Source organism: Benincasa hispida, chromosome 6 (assembly GCF_009727055.1).
Source record: "Benincasa hispida cultivar B227 chromosome 6, ASM972705v1, whole genome shotgun sequence".
Taxonomy (NCBI): Eukaryota; Viridiplantae; Streptophyta; class Magnoliopsida; order Cucurbitales; family Cucurbitaceae; genus Benincasa; species Benincasa hispida.
In genome coordinates this window covers 51580622-51600981 of record NC_052354.1, presented here as the reverse complement: position 1 = coordinate 51600981, position 20360 = coordinate 51580622, and the positions used below count along the sequence as shown (strand labels likewise).

Sequence of the window (20360 nt, the reverse complement as noted above, 5' to 3'; positions counted from 1 at the left end):
TCTCCATTTGTACCCCTTATCAAGCAACTCCCTCCTCTACAAAATACTCTTCTAGGAAAATGAAAGGACAATTACCTAGCCTAGCCTCAAGAAAGATGCCTATGAGATTGGTAGATTTTAGACCCATCAATCTTTGTAATGTGTTCTACAAATTAGTGGCCAAATCCTGAGCAAATCGATTTAGAACAGTGTTAAATGATGTGATTAATCCTTCCCAGTCTGCTTTTGTTCCGGGGTGCCTCATATCGAATAATGTCCTTATTGGATTTGAATGTTTCCATGATCCAAAATAGAAGGAAAGGGAAATAGGTTGGATTGCTTTGAAGACCAGCATCAACAAAGCTTAGAACAAAGTTGAGTGGTGCTTTTTGAGGGAGGTGATGAATAAGTAGGGTTTTCATCGGAAGTGGCTTGATTTGGACATGAAGTGTGTTGAGTCTGAGCTTTGAGGTTGGGGGTCCTGAGGGAATCCTTTTCTCCTTCTCGAGGACTGGGGCAAGACGATCCGTTGTCTCCATACCTGGCCTTTCTGCTCGCATATCCAGGAAAATGTCTCTTTCTAACATTTATGGTATCAAAATCTCTAAGTTTTTGTCCTGTTTTAACTCATATTTTCTTTGTTGATTACAACCTTTTTTTCTTCAAAGATTCAAAAAAGGAGTTCAACACGATCAAAGTGATTTTGGAAGACTACGAGAAAGCTTCTGGATAGGCTATTAATAGGAAAAAGTCCATGTTTATCATGAGTAAGAATATGTCTTTGGGGAAAAGGGTGGCAGTTGAAAGTTGGTCGGGTATGAATGTTGTTAGATCTTTGGGTCGGTATATTTGTCTTTCCTCCAATCTAGTCGTAACAAGGGGTTGGCTTTCAAGGAAGTTAAAGAGCGAGTCTAGAAATGGTGCATGGTTGGAAAGAAAAAGTTTTCTCTGCTAGAGGTAAAGAGGTCCTTTTAAAGGCAGTTGCTCAAGCCATTCCCTGCTATTGGATGAGCTGCTTTAAGCTCTTTGATGTTGTCTGCAAGGATTTAGAACAAATGTGTGCCAAGTTTTGGTGGGGCTCCTCGGATGACAAAAAGAAGATCCACCGGAGAAGTTGGAAGCAGTTACATGTTTTAGTAAGAAAGAAGGGGGCTTGGGCTTTCGAGATTTTAAATATCAAAAACATTGTTAAAAGATTCAAATCTCATCTCTCTCGCTCTCTTTATTTGTTTAATTTAAGGGTGTAGAGTTTTAAACTTCTTACTATTAGGGTGTGTTCAAAGTCTTAAGGTGTGTTTGGTTTAATTTTTCAACTGTTTAATTTTAAAAATAGGTAATTTCGAAAAAATTAAAATATTTGACAAACAACCAAAATAGCTTTTGAAACACTTCTAAAATGTATTTTAAATTGTTTTTATCAAGAGAGTTTAAATAAAAATGATTCTTTTAAAACACTTTTTTCTTTAGTCCATCTAAATAGGTCTTTACATTAGTTAGGTAAGGAGAAGTTCTCTGGTATATAAGTAAGAACAATTACTTCTAATAGTATGAGACGTTTTTTGTACAACAAAATACAAAGTCACGATAATATTTTTAGGATAGGATGGAGATAGAGGCTCATCCCATTCTCATTTTAATTCTCCATCTCGTGAAACAACTACTACATTTTGTGGGGTTTGGGGTGAATATGCAAAGATTGAGTTTTCATAAGAAATTATTCTCGATGTAGTTTTTTAACAATTAAAATGAACAAATTCTATTGAATTTCTTTTAATTGTTTTTTTTTTAAGAATTTCTTTTTAATTAGAATAGTTAACTTTCCACTAAATCTCAATTTAAATGGTGTAATCTCTCTTTAATAATCACTATTTAAAAGAGAAATGTCTTAAATATAAATTATCTAATAAAAAAAATCAAATTAGTGAGATTATAATATAGTCCAAGTATTCTACCATATGGATCAAAATTTTCAAATCAATTAAGTGAATATAAAGATTAAACTTGAAATTTAATAATCTCTTATTAGAGGTTAAGTCTTTATGAGACACGTTTAATCCTTACAAGAAAAATACGCAACTTCATCAATTGAACTATGTGTGATATGAGATGTTAGTATTCATGTGACTACACGATGACATTTATGTATAATCACATCAATCTTTTTTTTCAAGTACACAATGGATAGTTCACCAATAACACCACACCATTTGTAATTAATAAATATGCCAATGACCCAACATAATTTTGAAATTTTATCAAGTGAAATATAAGATCTGAACGTTCTCGGTTGATATAACTATTTATTGTTTATTGTTATTTTTTTCCTTTTTTTAGTATAATAATTATGGGTAGGAGATTCAACCGTCGACTTCTCAAATTGGAGGTATGTCAATACCACTAGGCTAAGCTTACTTTGATTTATTTTCTCCATTTTAAGGTTTGAATATAATTTAATAATATAATATAAAAATACATAATATGCATCCAAACGTATTAAAAATTTATTAAAGACTTACATTATCTAATACAAATCAACCTCAATGTAAAATTAATAAGAACAATAAAAATGTTTATATCCTTCAAATATTGACACGTCCAGAATTGGACGTATAATGTTTTCTGTCACTCAAGGCCTTTACCTTAAATAGTATCAACTCATATCCAAATCAATTATATTGCTATATAAATATTGTGTAGAAAACATTAAATATTATGTATAAATTATATATATATGATAAAATTTATATTCAAAACGAAACTAGTTCAATTGTCATAAAGCTTGTATTATTAATCTAAAAGTCAAATGTTCGACTCTTCATATATATATATATATATATATAAAATTTAAAATTTATCATTCAAATAATATATAAATATACAAATACAATACAAAATTAAGAAATGAAGCAAATGATATGTAACTATACATATTGCAAAAAATTAAAATTTTAAAAAATATGTATTGAAAAATAAAAAATAAAAAAATGTAAATATAAATATGGCCGATTAAAAAAATAGAAAGAAAATGATTTGATTCTTTTAAGTTTCAAACTCACCCCATTTTAAGAAGCGAAAATGATTATCAAATAAGTATATATCTTGAAAAATATAAATCAAGAATAAAAAACAGAAATATAATTAACGGGCCGTAAATGTTCTAATTTACTGTGATGAAATTAGTCGAAATTACAAAGTTTACTTATGGGTACTAAGTAATTGAAACTTTTTTTCCCCACTTCAAATCGACTCTACAAGTTTATTTCTGAGCTTGGGGAAAACCAAAGGTTATAGGATACACACAAATTTGACATGTTGTATAATTTTCACTATAGATTTTTTCTTTTTTTTTTAAAAAAAAAATCATCAAATTGAGATGTCAACTTAAACATGTGTTGCAAGTTTACTCCATATTTAATTATTGACCGATTAATGTTAATGAAAATAATAACTTTTTAAATGGACAAATTTCAACTAAAACTGAACATAATTAACTTACTATCGTTTGACATCGATAGAAGAGGAGAATTGACATTTTTATTATCATAAAATATCAAGGAAGCATAAGAAAAACGCAACAAAATGCCATTAATATGAAAAAATATATAATATATCAACAACGACCATTTTAGCTAATAATGACTATTTTAACTCATCAATAAAGTGTAAAATGCTTGTTGATCAATCAACACTATTTTTCGAACTTTTTACTTTTAGGAAAAATTTAGGTATATGATGGCTGCGCCCATATTTTGTGCAACCTGACAACACCCAATAAAAATGTCATGTGACACTTTTTATTTTATTTTTTAAAAAAGTAATTTTTTAATTTTCTTTTAATGTAAAGGAGAGGGGAGTATGAAATTAGGTTTAACCTAAGTTGTACCTAATAATTATCTTTATTTTTATAATCTTTCTAGGAATAGTTATATTTTTATCGAACCTCAACCTTTCTATCCATATTGACATTATATCTTCTTATATTATTATTATTATTATTAGAGAAAATATCAGTTTATACCCTTAAACTTTGGGGTTGTATCGATTTAAACCATAAACTAATTTAGACTCTGAACTTTGGGAGTTGTATCAATTTAAACCTCAAACTAATAATTATATCAATTTAAACTTTGAACTTTTATAAATTTATCAATTTAAACTTTAAACTTTCGTAGTTGTATCAGTTTAAACTCTCTATTATATTTTATTTGGACACACTTATACAAGTTTAGAGTTTAAATTTATATACTCATAAAAGTTCAAGGTTTAAATTGATGCACTTATGAAAATTTAGAGTTTAAATTGATACAATTCTTTATTTGGGTTTAAATTGATACAATCCAAAATTCAAAGGATATAATTATTAGTTTCGGGTTTAAATTGATACAAACTCCATAATTTAGGAGTGTAAATTGATATTTGCCCTTATTATTATTATTTGATCAATTTTTTTAAAAAAATATTATTGTACCAAGTTTAATAACAATTTAACTTTGACGGAATAAATTTGAAATTATTAATAATATAAAAACCAAATTTTTATTTGAAAATACAATAACTAAAATTAAATCTCTCCTAATCCTAATGAACAAGGACTAAGTGATAAATGCTTAAAATAAAAAAATAAAAAAATAAAGGAGCGATTGATATTTTAAATCACACATATATATGATTAATATTTATATCACATTCAGGCCGTGGAGCGCGTGGTGCCGCGTGGAACATTTGGTTTCATAAAAATGCTTTTCAATTTTATTTTACTATTTTTATTTTTGGCTATAGACTTGTTTTAATTAAAAAAAAACCTATAGTAAAATCGTTTGTCATTAATTTGAAGGTTGAATAGCTAATAATTACAAGTTTAATTTCTTTAATCTCTAAATTATAAGATGTATCTAATAAATTTTTAAGACCTAGAATTTTATATTCAATACTTATATTCTATAAAAATTTATAATAAATCAGTAAACTTTTAATCTTATGTTTAATATTTTTTAAAGTAAAAATTTTGAACTCTCAAATCTATTACACATAAAAATTTCATAGTTTTATCAAATAAAAGAATTTGACGTTGAAGCAATAAAAAATAATGTGAAGAATATAAAATTTAATTATATATTTACTAAAAGTTAAGTCTTATTAAATACTTTTTTAATTTTGTTTTGAAAAGAAAAGATTTTTATAAAATTAGTACCCTATAAAACACGAGAAAAAATTCATTTTCTCAAAACAAAAAAACAACGGTAAAAAAAATTAAAAAAAAAAAAGTTCACACAGAATTAAAAAGAAAAAACCATTAACGTCCAAATTTTAGAGATTATTAATATATAAAGAATCGACGTCACCAAAAGGCAGTTAATTAATTTAGCTGGTGAAAGGGGGAAGAAGAAGAAACAGAGTTCAGAGGAACTCTCTAAATCCATTTTCATGGCGGTAGCTACTTTCTTTCCTTCTCAAACTTCATACAACAATCGCCATTTTCTTTCTCGCGACATCCGATTTCGGTCTCCTCTTCGTTTCTCCACTCGTCGTTCTTTCTTCTCTACCGTTCGAGCGAGCTCGGGACTCGTTCTTGAGTCGGTATGCTTCACCTTATCTTTCTTGTTCCTATTATCGTTTATAATTCCCCTTTTTTATGTTATTGTTTTAAAATGAATCCCTATTGTGCGTTGAAGTTGAATTGTACTGTGATTTTCCATCCTGTGATTGACTGTTAGGGAAATTTTTGTTTAATTTGTAATTGTAACTCATCTAGATTGAATTTTAAGTTACTATTATTTTATGTTGCTATCAGGATTTAGGCATTCAACAGGATCAGAATTCGAAAATTGACGTGTTTTCATGTCCGGTTTGTTATGAGCCATTGTTGAGAAAAGGTCCACCGGGTTTAAATTTGTAAGTTGACTAATTGGGATGTCTACCAACTTTTGAAATTTGTATTGTTACATTACATTATAATTTGATCTGGATGAAGTGGAAAATTTGCAGGCCAGCTATTTATAGGTCTGGTTTCAAGTGTAGAAGATGCAATAAGACGTATACCAGCAAAAACATCTTTTTAGATCTCACGGTTACTTCTGGAATGAAAGAATATGTTGAAGTCAAACCTGGGGGGACTGAGCTGTTTCGGTATCTGTTTGATATTTCCTCTTCATTTTTTCTTCTCTGTATAATTCACTTCTGAGTTCTCCTAATTTGTTTCATCTTTATGTGTTAAGTTGATGTCACCCATTAGTTTAGTTAAAGGGAGGAGTACAGTATTATCTCCATTTTCCCCTCGCAAGGAGATAATTCTGAACTTCTTCTGATTTTTTAACTTTGTAGGAGTCCACTTGTTTCGTTTCTATATGAAAGAGGATGGCGTCAAAACTTCAACCGAAGTGGTTTCCCTGGCCTTGATGAAGAAGTATGCTCCCTCTCAATAATAACACTACCATGCAAATGGAAGAAGCTTTTACATTGATATTTTAATGCAATTCAAAAGATTATTCGGGGAGAAAATAAAGTCTATTTGCAATGTTACACAGGCTACCTTGGTATTCGATATATAACCTTTTCATTTCTTTGGAGAATGTGAATATGGGTTGATACCTTCTCAATAATAACACTACCATTCAAATGTGCGAAGGTTATTCGTGAAGGAAAGGAAGTCTTATTATAATGTTACATAAGTTACCTTGGTATTAGGCGTATAGCCTTTTCATTTCCTTGGATAAAGTGAATATAGGCTGATATATTTTCTGTATCTATACACTATTGCAGTTTAAAATGGCCATGGAGTATTTTAAATCTGTTGAAGGAGGTCTTTTAGTGGATGCAAGCTGTGGTAGTGGTTTGTTTTCCAGAAAATTTGCAAAATCTGGGTCTTTCTCAGGTGTAATTGCACTTGATTTTTCTGAGAATATGCTCCTTCAATGTTATGATTTCATTAAGAAAGATTCTACTCTCTTGAACAGGTAATTTTAGTTTGACTTTTATTTTTTCTTCATTAAGTCCTTAGAACTGCAATCATTGTTATACTCTGCTGGCTTGTGTATTAAGTTCTCTTCACTTGTAAAAAAGGAAGGATATCCTAATTAGCTCATCCTCTTTTGCAAAATATGCAGCAATCTTGCTCTTGTGAGGGCAGATATCTCTAGGCTTCCCTTTTCATCAGGATCTGTGGATGCTGTCCATGCTGGTGCAGCTTTGCATTGTTGGCCATCTCCTTCCAATGCTGTAAGCATTTTGTCTTGTAGGATCATATTCAATTATTCGATTCCCTACCAGTAGTCATGATCCGCTGAACTCAACCAGGTTACAGAATACCACTGTTGAGTCGTTGAATTCATCCCGTTACATTCATGATTGAAATTCTCTTCTTAACCAGCAATATATGATTGAAATCATTTAAAGTTTTCTCTCCATGCTTGCCCTTGCCCCAATTCCTCTTGGTACTTGGTCCATTAAAAGGAAGTGATCAAAGCTTACTCTTCACAGTAGTTATGATGGACTCAATTCATATGAAACAATATACGTTGTTGTGTCTAAAACAACAGCAGGTTCTACTGGCCAATTGGAATTTTGATGCGTCTTCTTGAACACATTCGTTCAGGAAGTTTTAGTTGAAATATTTAGGAATTAGCTCCTGGGTATTTTTATATATTTATAGCAACGACGCATCCATTTATGATATCTTCAGCTCAGGTTCTCCCTGTTCTGATCACCGTAAGGTTAATCTTTTTCTGCTTCTTCTAGTTTTAGTAATGGTTTTCTTTGACTCTTATCAGATTGCTGAGATCACTCGTATAATGCGGAGTGGTGGAGTATTTGTGGGAACCACTTTTTTGCGGTACACTTCATCTACTCCCTGGTACATAAGATTTTCGAGAGAGGTATACTCTTAATCTATCCTGTGCCATCCTTATACTTAAGGATATCTATTAGTAGAAAATTTAATTTCACTAGTTATCAAGAAGCAGCTATGATAAACATTTGTGTTATCTTCTTGATATTTCTCGGGTCTAGGACTTGGTTATCACGCATTTGCATACACGAAGTCCGTCCTTGCATAATTTCAAATAACTCGCAATAAAGTAAACAAGCTAGCTTCCTAATTGGTAGATTGAACTTCTTGCTGGCTTATAATTTTCAGTTTCATTGGACTGAGTGTCAATATTTACTAGAGATTCTAACTATTTAATCTTTTGGAACCTGATAGATCCCCCATATTTAAAAGGTATGAAAGAAAGGGCAAAAGGAAGAATAAAGAGAGGGGCTCAGATGTAAATTGGAAAAAGAATCAAATTAGTTAGAGGGGACCACCAAATCTATAACAAATCAATTAGTAGTGGGGAAGTTTGTTAGTAGGGAGGGAGATAACAAATTAGTATAAAAGATAGGAATATAGAGGAGGAGAGACATCTTTTTATCTTGTAAAAGCTTAAGGCTGTATTGAGGGGGAGGACTCGACCTTCCTTGACTATTTTGGGGCCAAAACAGTGGATAAATAATTAAGGTTCTATCATTTGGTATCAGAGCTATCCGATTCGTGGGAAAAGGGTATGGTGAAGAAGATGGAGGCAAGATTAACAGCTATGGAAGAACAACTTACCTTGCTTCAAGTTGGAATGGAGAACAGAATGGATCAAAGGTTCAGAGAAATGCAACAAATCACGGAGAGCTTGTTGACAGCGAAAATCGAAGCACTAGGAGAGTCAATGGAGCAGAAGATGATACGAGCATTGGAGGTTTGGTCAAAGAAATCAGAAACAACCAAGGAGATGGGGTCGGATTCATCAGAAAGAACAGTGACTGATAAAGACAAGCAACCGGCAAGTGAGGAAAAGGGAGAAAGAAGGGAGGTGCCCTTGTTCGATATGCGATTGAGAAAGCTGGAAATACCAATATTCAAAGGAGAACCAGGCGAGGATCCAATGGGATGGTTCCATAGAGTCTAGAGGTATTTTATTGTGAATAGGTTATCAGAGAAGGACAAAATCGAGGCTGCAATCTTGTGTTTAGAAGGAGAAGCTTTGGAGTGGCACCAATGGGAGGAAGAAAGGACTGCGATGGATACATGGGCCAAATTTAAGGAATAACTATTGCTACGATTCTTACCAGTCAAGGAAGAGGACCGGAGGGCTCTGTTTCTCACCTTGAACAGGATGGCAGTGTGCGAGCTTACCGGCGGCGATTCGAGCAGCTTTCAGAACCGTTGAAAGACCTATCTGATGAAACATTAGAAAGCAAGTTCGTTAGTGGGCTGAAGGAAGACATCCAAGTCGAAATGAGAATGTTTAAGTTGATTGGGCTGAAAGAGAAGATGAGAAACATGGAGAAGGCCAGAAGAAAGAAGTGGGGCAACCCGAATCCTGCAAAATCAACAAACGCATCCTCGAACTCGGGATCTAACACGGTCACGGGTCAAACCGGCCCCAACCCGAATCAGAACACGCACGCAGCTGCTTGGACGATCTCTCTCAATCTGACCCGGCTTTCTGGTACGTCTTCAAACTCTGTTACCTTAAAGGATGTCAACGGAAATCCGTTCACGACTGGAGCTTTCAAGCGCTTATCCGACAGGGAGATGGAAGAGACAAAGGACTTTGTTACCGTTGTGAGGAAAAATATACACCAGGGCATCGATGTAAAAAGAAAGAGTTGAGCATTTTCCTTTACCATGACGAGGAAGAGGGGGATGATGATACGGAAGCAGTGAACGAAGCAGAGGAGGCCGAGATGCCCATGACAACTACCTTATAATCGATGGTGATGGAAAAGAACGAACAAGAAGCAAAGCTATCCTTAAAACTCTCTTGCCGGGATCGACTCACCTCGAACGATCAAAGTCAGGGGAGCTATAGGAGATAAGGATGTGATTGTCCTCATTGACAGTGGTGCTTCACACAATTTCATTGACAACAAGTTAGTATCAGCCCTGCAACTACCACAGACGCCAACAACGAGTTATGGAATAATGTTAGGAACAGGGGTATCAGTGAAGACAAAGGGCATTTGCAAGGGAGTAATTCTTAACCTTCCAAACTTAACTATCATCAATGACTTTTTTCCTTTGCCTCTGGGTAGTGCTGATGTAGTGTTAGGAGTGCAATGGCTGATGACCTTAGGACGTGTTGAATGTGACTGGGGAATGACCGAGATAGAATTCCAAGTAGGTGATTGGAGAGTCCACTTGCAGGGTGACTGTAGCTTGATGAGGTCACAAATTTCACTGAAGACAATGATGAAGTTGGTAAAAGGAGAAGGCCAAGGTATCCTTCTCGAGCTAATCTCCCTCATGACCTCTGAAAAAAGTGGAGAAATAAGGTCAATAACTGAGCTGCAACGGGAAATACAAGACATTTTGGAGAGGCACCAAGCCGTTTTCAGTCCAGTAGAAGGGTTGCCACCTATGAGACACCATGAACACCACATTCAACTCAAACCAGGGGCAAGACCAGTGAAAGTGAGGCCGTATAGGTACCCACAATTCCAGAAGGACGAAATTGAGAAGCTGGTAGAAGACATGCTTACTGCTGGAATCATTCAGCCTAGTGTGAGTCCTTTTTCAAGTCCGGTGTTATTAGTGAAAAAGAAGGATGGTAGCTGGCGGTTTTGTGTCGATTATAGTGCTTTGAATCAAGTGACAGTTCCAGATAACTTCCCTATTCCAATGGTTGAAGAACTCCTTGATGAGTTGGTTGGTGCACGGGTATTCTCGAAGATTGATTTGAAGTCAGGGTATCATCAGATCCGAGTGGCTCCCTCAGATATACACAAGACCGCATTTCGAACTCATGAAGGCCACTATGAGTTCTTAGTCATGTCATTCGGTCTGAGAAACGCTCCATCCACCTTTTAATCGGTAATGAACGACCTCTTGCACCCTTACTTAAGAAAATTTGTGTTAGTATTCTTCGATGATATCTTAATCTACAGCTCTTCTTTATGTGATCATGTGCATCATTTATCCGTGGTATTGCAAGCTTTGGAAGACAACCAATTCGTGGCCAATCTTAAGAAGTGTACGTTTGGGGCAAGGCAAATAGACTATCTGGGGCATATCATATCAGAAAAAGGTGTAGCAGCAGGCCCTTCAAAGGTGGAAGCTATGCTCCAATGGCCAACACTTACAACCGTCAAGCAACTCAAGGGATTCCTTGGGCTAACAGGCTATTATCGCAAGTTTGTACCTCAATATGGTTCGTTAGCCTTCCCTCTAACACAGTAGCTCAAGAAGGATAGATTGGAGTGGAATGAAAATACTCAGGCAGCCTTCGAAACCTTGAAACAACACATGACCCAACTACCCACCCTCAAGCTTTCTGATTTCAATCAAACTTTCATAATTGAAGCAGATGCTTCTGGGGTAGGAGTTGGGGCAGTCCTGATGCAAGAAGGAAGACCAGTGGCTTATTTCAGCAAGGCACTCCCACCTACACATCGACTCAAGGCTGCCTACGAAAGGGAACTAATTGCCATAGTCATGGCCTGTCTCTTATACACATCTAGATGTGTATAAGAGACAGGTACGCCATGCCCTGAATCAGGAGATATTCACAAGTCAAGTTGAGCAAGATCAAGAACTAAGGGCAATAAGGGACAACATTCGGGCAGAGCAACCACACCCCAGGGATATACACCTGTCTCTTATACACATCTAGATGTGTATAAGAGACAGGTGTATTACATGCCCTGAATCAGGAGATATTCACGACAAGTTGAGCAAGATCAAGAACTAAGGGCAATAAGGGACAACATTCGGGCAGAGCTGTCTCTTATACACATCTAGATGTGTATAAGAGACAGGTGTACTACATGCCCTGAATCAGGAGATATTCACAAGTCAAGTTGAGCAAGATCAAGAACTAAGGGCAATAAGGGACAACATTCGGGCAGAGCTACCACACCCCTAGGGATATACACTGCAAGGGGAACTTCTATTGTATAAGCAACGCATTGTACTTCCACCTCAATCACCTACCATTCCATTACTCCTACAAGAGTTTCACAACAATCCAATTGGGAGACACAATGGGGTAGTGAAGATGTACCAACAGCTAAAAAAGGAATTTTTCTGGACAGGAATGAAGACAAGGGTAAGGGCTTTTGTAGGGGACTGTTCTATCTGCCAGTAAGCCAAGTATTTTCCCTTAGCCCTTGCTGGGCTGCTCCAACCTTTGCCAATACCCGAGCTCGCCTGGCAAGATATCAGCATGGACTTTGTGGAGGGACTGTCAAAATCAGAGGGTTACAACTCAGTCTTGGTAGTGGTCAACAGGCTGTCCAAATATGCACATTTCATTGCCCTTCACCACCCTTATACAGCAGCAACAATGGCTACTTTATTTATGAAGGAGATCGTATGTTTGCATGGAGTACCTAGGAGCATTATTTTTGACAGCGATAAGGTGTTTACAAGCCTATTTTGGGAAGAATTGTTTAAATTGATGGGAACACAACTCAAGAGAAGCTCATCCCACCTACAAACAGATGGGCAAACAGAAGTTGTCAACAGAGGCTTAGAGGCTTACCTAAGGTGCTTTACTATGGAGAACCCTTCACAATGGCACAAATGGCTGGCATGGGCTGAATATAATTACAATACATCCTAGCACACAGCCATCAAACGTACTCCTTATGAGGTATTGTATGGTAGACCAACACCTACTATCGTCTATTACACACAAGGGAATGCCACAGTAGGAAAAGTTGATGTCCTACTTAAAAACAGGGACGAGATGCTCAAACAACTGAAGAAAACACTAGAAGCAACACAACAAAGAATGAAGGCCCTAACAGATTCAAAAATAAGAGAGGTAAACTTTGAAGTATCTGATTGAGTTTACATCAAGCTCAAGCCCTATCACCAAGGATCATTGCTGGTGCACAAGCATCCAAAACTAGCACCACATTACATTGGACCCTTTCAGGTAATTCAAAAGATCGGACCTGTGGCATATAAGCTTGATCTACCCCACAATGTCTCCATACATCCAGTGATACATGTTTCACAACTAAGAAGGGCAGAAGGGATCATGTTACCACGATTCTCCTCACCAACAATAGGGTCCTTGGGGAAACAACCAAAACCATTGGCAGTCTTGTGAGTTAGGAAGATTGGTTCAACAATATCTTCACCAAATGACTTCGAAGTGCTTATACAATGGGAAGACCTACCAGTAGAAGATGCAACTTGGGAAGGAGGAGCTCAATTGGCTGAACAGTTCCCTGATTTTCACCTTGAGGACAAGGTGGTGCTTTGGGGGGAGGGTAATGATAGACCCCCCATATTTAAAAGGTATGAAAGAAAGGGCAAAAGGAAGAATAGAGAGAGGGGCTCAAATGTAAATTGGGAAAAGAATCAAATTAATTAGAGGGAACCACCAAATCTATAACAAATCGGTTAGTAGTGGGGAAGTTTGTTAGTAGAGAGGGAGATAACAAATTAGTATAAAAGATAGGAATATAGAGGAGGAGAGACATCTTTTTATCTTGTAAAAGCTTAAGGTTGTATTGAGGGGGAGAACTCGACCTTCCTTGGCTATTTTGGGGCCAAAACAGTGGATAAATAATTGAGGTTCTATCAGAACCATAAATAAGATTTCTGTTTATCAATCGGTGCAACCAACATTCTCATAATTGCACAAATTAATCCAAAACCCAAATTTTCACGACCTACATAGTCCAACCAATATTCTCCTATTTCTTTCTAGTCAAGCAAACTACATTATGGAAAAGAAACTACTGGTTGGTGAACACAATCTTTTTCTTGGAGAGGAGGATCTAAATGACCTCCATCATTTTATAGATACCGACATCTATACTATGAATAATCCTGAATCCTGTCATAATCCATCAATTGTTCAAATACCAACCGATCCCAAGACCCAAAACAAGAATGTAAAATTGCTGCCAACCATCTTATGATAAACAATTGCATTTTAATGACTGATAAGATTCTAGGTTCCTCTAATTCTAAGGATGCAATGATTTTCACATTTTCTTGGTTATGAAGATGGACTTGTGAGCGTTATAAGTTTGTGTACTGCAGCGTGCTTTTCAGAATTTTGGCTACTTAACAGAGGAAGAAATAGAGGATTTGTGCAAATCCTGCGGTCTGATTAACTATTCAAGTAAAATGCAGCAATCTTTCATCATGTTCTCTGCGCAGAAGCCTTGAAGAAAGTGAGTTTCAATCTCATCTTCATTATGATGTGTATGTTCAGAATTAAACTCTAAAGAATTATATTGATAATTTAATACAATACTTGTTGGAACTGAAGGATAATTGATTCAATTGAATAGAATTAAATTGAGAATAGATGTGTAATAATGCTCTCTTTACTGGTTGATTTCACTTATTTCCATTTTGTAGGCATATCTCATAACTCATAAGCTTGTTCTGGTTGTCTCTCTTCGCTAAATTTACTTGATTTTTGAATATGAACTTGTTCTTATTTGTATAGAAATTACCAAAAAATCAAAATTTTGGAGTTTATTTGATGATAATTTTACTTTTAGTTTCTATTTTGAAAATTATCGCAATGGGCTGGCTTAAAGTGTTGATTATGTGATTAAAAAAACAACAATACTTTAGAGCTAGTTATCACGGTAAAAGATGAATATAGCTTTAACATAATTGACATGCACTGAAGTTCTAAAGGTCGGAGGTATTATTATTTATTATTGATAATATGTCTTTTGGACAAATTTTATTATTAATAATATTAATAGAAAATAAAGTTGTCGATGTTTAAATGAATTGAATGAACATCTTATGCAGTTAAAAAAAATGTCTTAATCTGATGAATTTAGTGTTTTTGTTTTTAAATAAACGAATTACAAGTCGTTGCATTAGCATCAAGCATGGTATTGGCAGGTGTGAGGTGCATCTCGGATACGAATTGGTAAAATCATATATAAGCAAAATGTCATTTTTCATTACATTCTTTACAGGTGTTCATTTTTCATTTGAGTCTTTCAAATGAAATTATCCCTAAAAAAAACCCAATACTTAAATCTTATTATTATATAAAAAAAATGGAAAGGAAAAGAAAAGGAAAGGAAAGGAAAAGAAGTGATGGTGAGGTGGGTGGATTTAGTAAATAATTAAAAATGGAAGGGGCAATTGGGAATGAGAAGTGGGGATTCAGAATTCTGACTGACAAAAAGCCAGTCCAATCCCCACGTGCGGCACCCACGCACTTTCTCATCTCACTTCCCTCCCTCTTTGACGTTTGACCAATTTTTTTTCCCCCTTTGAACTCTCTTTTAAGTGGTTTGTATGGTAGATATTGTTTTATAGATATAGATATTAGATGTGAAATTTAAATGATCGGAATAATTAATGTCTTTATTTAAATTTGTATGATAATTAATATCTGAAAGTTAAATAAATATGTTTGATTTACCAATTTTAAATATAGAAATTAAAACTAAATGATTATTAATTGAATGTAAGAAAACAATTAAGGTAGTCATAATTAAATTTAATTATTTAATATATTATTATATTGATCAATTATTTAATTATTTAAAATATCAATAAATAAAAATTTTAATTAAACATTATTTAATTAATAAAAATAATGAAGTAAATATAAATGGATCAGAATATTAATAATTAATAACAAAATTTATATTAGATAGTTGAGATAATATAAAATATCAATGATAAATATATTAGTTGGAATTTATCAAGTCTAAGCAATATATTTATATTTTAATAATAAATTAAATTAATAGTAATGATTAATTGATATTAATTTATTTGTTAATCAGGCTTTATTCATCTTTCAGATATAAAAATCTTATAAGTATGAAGGCTATTAAAAATCCCATGTTTTAAAGTTTTCTAGATAATAATATTATAAATTTTAAAAAGGGAAAGAATGATCTACTTCTCTCGTATAAAACGTTGCTACAATTTTCTGTCCTAATTTCATTGGAGGAACATGTGTCTTCTCTCATTGTTTCTTTTTAATTAGAGTAGTTTTCTTTGTTATTGTCTCATAATGTAATTCTGTAGTTTGTTTGTGGCTTTGTTTTCTTAAAAAAAATTATTTACCACCCTATTATATCAAACCATGTCAATATATTAAATATAATTTATAAGATAAGTTAATATAAAGAAATTATAATTTCATTTTCGGCTAATATAAAGAAAAGGGGTATTAATTTAATAGAGTGCATGTGAATTGCTAATATAAAGACCTATCATCATTTCAATCTATATCCAAATCAATGACCGATATAAATAAATTAAATGATGAGTTAATTTCCATTATTGATCAAATCAATCAAATATTAAAAGAGTTTAAGAGAAACAACACATTTGCATTTCGTTTGTGAAAAATAAATATCTATAATTAAGTGAGATGATAAAGCTTAATTTTTCAACCTTTGAATGTTGGATATGTCTCTGAATTTTGTATTTAATAAGTCTCCAAATCTTAAAAGATATATAATACAATCTTAAAATTTTGATTTGTATCTAATAAGTCATTGCATGTCTAATAGGTCATTGATCTCTTCAATATTTTTAAGAATTCACAAACTTATCAAAATTGAAAGTTTGATGTTCTATTAGACAAAATTCAATTTTATGTCTAATAAATTTATTAATTTAAAAATATATCGTTGAATGTATCAAAGACCTATTAGACACGAAATCGAAATTATAGGAATAAAATAGACAAAAATCTAGAAAGTTAAGGACTAACCTATGACTTCGACTTATTTCTTTTTTTTGTTAAATAATATTAATGCACCAATTTACATTAATGAGGTTCATCGATCTTTTTTTAATTCAACAATCATAGAGTGGGTGATTTAATAATAATTTCTTGTTCATTTTTTTAGTTTAATTTATGATGATGAAGATTCGAATCTTAGACCTTTTGATTCATGATATATGTCTAAACTAGTTGAATTATGTTCAAATTAACTTATATATCTAAATCAGTTGAGCTATGTACAAGTTAATCTCTCTTGTTCATCAAACTAGATACGTTCAAATGAGTAAATTTGCATAACATACTAATATATATATATATTCTTTTTTGCAAAGGGTCTAATAAATTCTTAGTCTTAAGCAATTAAAAGCCATATGTCAAATATAAACTCAACTCTTTTAACAATTACACAAATCTAACCTATGACTATGAGTAGATCTCTTGCACGTGAGCTATCTTTATGCCAAAATTCAAATTGCCTTTTTTTTTTTTTTTGTCATGGCACGTGCACGTGGGGTTGGCCACTCTTTCCTTTTATTACATTAATTAATTTTTTCTTTGTATATAAGAGTTTTAAAAAATAATATTTGGAAAAAAAAATATCGGATTCGAAGATCAGGTTTGCACGTGTGGGGTACAATTTTAATTGGTCGGTTTTAAAAGATCATCAAACTTGCTGTTATCAACCGAAAGTTCCATTTATTTTGAACTTTCATTACTCAAATTTTCCCTTTTTAACTACAAATAAAAGTCAAATTATTTTATAACATTTCTGTCTATGTTTGAAAAAGAAAGAAAAAAAAGAATATTCCAAAAAATCAACTTAATAAATTTGCTAAAAAAATCCAATAAATGATTTAGTAAATATATTTCTTTTTTTTCCCCCTAAATGCAAGGTAAAAATTGTAAAAACTTTGCATATTATATATATACACACACTAAATAAGCTTACCATTTTTCAGAAAAAACCATTATCAAACCATACATACACTTTTCAATTTAGATGTCTAATACAAATTAATCCAAAACTTCAAGAGGAAGATGACAACTAAAAAGTATATATTTGAAATTACAGATTTAGTCTCTAAATTTCCATATTAATATATAATACAATTTTCAATTTTCAATTTTGCATCTACTCAGCTTTGAACTTTAAAAATATCAAATAGGTCATTTGTACTTTAATTAGGTTCTAGTATATTCAACATTTTTAAAAACAACGAAATGTTAGACGTGAAATTAAATCTTGTATCTAGAATGTTCGAGTTTAAATTTTGTGTTCAATAGTTTTGTAATTTTTTTAAAAATTTCGAACAGTTCAAAATCTATTACATAAAATTAAAATTTTTTAAGGAAAAATTGAAAGTTAAAATTTTTTTAAAGTTCAATGATCACGTCCAAACACAATAATAAAAATTTAAGGATCTATTAGATTTTTTTTATAGTATAGGAACCTATTATTTATCTAACGATCTCATACACACGCATATAAATGAAAGTAATTAAAATATCTAGGTAATTAAGGTTATGTCGATAATAATTTCATCTTTATTTTTATGTTTCAAAATTTAGATCGGTTTCTTCCTAAAATTTCAATTATATTTCTCACTTTTAGTTTTTTAAAAAAAACACAAAAATTCCTTGTTAAATTCCAAAAGACAAAAACAGGATTTTTGAAAATTATTTCTATAGTTTTCAAAATTTAACTTGATTTTTGAATACATCGATAGAAAATAGATAACAAAGTCAAAAAAAAAAAAAAAAAAAAACTTAGAGACGATGGAAGATGTGTTTATAGACTTAATTTTGAGAAAAAAACTAAATATTTATTTAACAAAATCTAAATAGTTACCAAATGGTTCTAAATTATTATTATTTTTTATTATTTTTACACAAGTGTATTTTTGAGTCCAAAAACTTAATTACCTTTTCTCACATGGGAATTTCTATTTGCAGCAGTTAACAAACCCAAGGAAAGTGAATTGTTTTAGAAGGAAAAAAAGTGATTTTTTTTTTATTACCCAAAAATATTCTAGAGACCCACTACCCCATGGATGAATAATTTTGATATATTAAACTTTGTCTTGCAAAGAACTAAAGTTATGTATTTGCCTTCATAAATAAGAAACATAGTTGATATGTTTTAAGGCATAAAAATATTAAAAAATTAAAGCATAATATTTAGCCCTCAACATACTATATATCTAATATAGGAATATGCTCAAATTACTTGAAAAAAGTTCATGCTCATATATGACTATGAGAGAGAGAGTAAACAAATAACCAAAAAGATTAAACATATTCATAACTATTAATAAATAATTATATTTTAACTGTCTCAAACTTTTAAGATTCTACACAAACGAAGTATGGTGTCATTTTCTTTTTAAAACCCTTAGTAAGAAATACAATGAAAGGTAAAAGTAGAATGGAGGTTTACTTTCAAATAATTGACCCTCACTCATTTTATTTTATTGATGAGATCCTTTCATTCTAATTTTGCTAATTTAGTTTATTTCAATTTTCATTTACAAAATGTATTTGTTTTTGTTTTCAATAATTTCGAGAGTGGGTCCAACTACATGCCTAGTATTTATTTTTTATTTAGATTTAGTTTGAGATTACTGTAACTTTACAAATAAATTTGGAAGTGTTGGATATATATAGTGAAAGAAAGTGAAAGTTTGGTGAAGATTTGAAACATAAAATGAATTTAATTGTGTAGATTAAATTCATTGTTTAGAAAGTTTCAAATTGAATTGAAACTTCAAATTAAAATGATGTTTCATGTACAAATTTAACATGTATGAAAGTTGAATTTGTAGTTTTTTCAATTGTTGATTTTACCAATTAACAACTCAATTGATTTAAATTTGACAAATGTTTTAATTTTTGTATCTATTTGATTTTATTTTATAATTTGGAGAGTTACCAAGTTGCTAGCCTATGGTTCTTCATCCAAATTGAAGAGTTCTCTTCTTTCTTTCTTTATTTCTTTCTTTCTTTCTTTTGTTCTTGAGGTGAGTTGAGAGCAAGTATCCAAGAGTTCTATCAAATCCGAGTAGTTTGAGGTTGCAGTTCTACCAGAGTTAGTCGTTGTATCCTATTAAGATGATTGTTGTAGTCTGCTTGCAGCCCGTGCAGAATGAATAATCGTTTTCAAGATAGCGCTTACCAGAAGCATGTCGCGACTATGTTTTGAGTTTGAATATCATACATTGAGAGTATTGTTTCTAGTAATTGAGGTGTAATCAGTTTGTTAGTGTATTCAATTGTATATATACCATTTTCCCCAACAATCTGAAGATAATTTATATATTTGAACTGATGGCTGCAAACTCCTCCACCAATGTTGCTACTTCTACCATCATTGGATTGCACATTGTCAAACCTCATGCTGAAAAACCAAAGAAATTCAAGGGAGACAATTTCAAGAGATGGAAACAGAAGATGATCTTCTATCTTAACACACTAAATCTTGCTCATATTTTGAAGGAAGATTGTCTAATTACCCTGTAACTCCTGAACAGAAGTTGCAAAGAAAGTATGGATGCATTTGGACTTCCTGTGTCGTAATTATATACTTAGTGGTCTTGAGGACACTTTGTATAATGTCTATTACAATGCTTACAATACATCAAAACTATTGTGGGAGGCATTAGACAA

The 20360-nt window shown here is 32.4% G+C and overlaps 1 protein-coding gene across 1 annotated transcript; it reads left to right on the top strand.

Annotated features, from left to right (window-relative positions):
• Positions 1–5320: 5320 nt before the first annotated feature.
• On the top strand, positions 5321–14304 carry LOC120079642 (uncharacterized methyltransferase At2g41040, chloroplastic). Its single transcript, XM_039033910.1, has 8 exons — positions 5321–5556; positions 5771–5871; positions 5965–6105; positions 6301–6382; positions 6739–6932; positions 7083–7194; positions 7746–7850; positions 14012–14304. The coding sequence occupies exons 1-8, from the start codon at positions 5404–5406 to the stop codon at positions 14138–14140; spliced, it is 1017 nt and encodes a 338-aa protein (XP_038889838.1). The 5' UTR covers positions 5321–5403; the 3' UTR covers positions 14141–14304.
• Positions 14305–20360: the final 6056 nt, after the last annotated feature.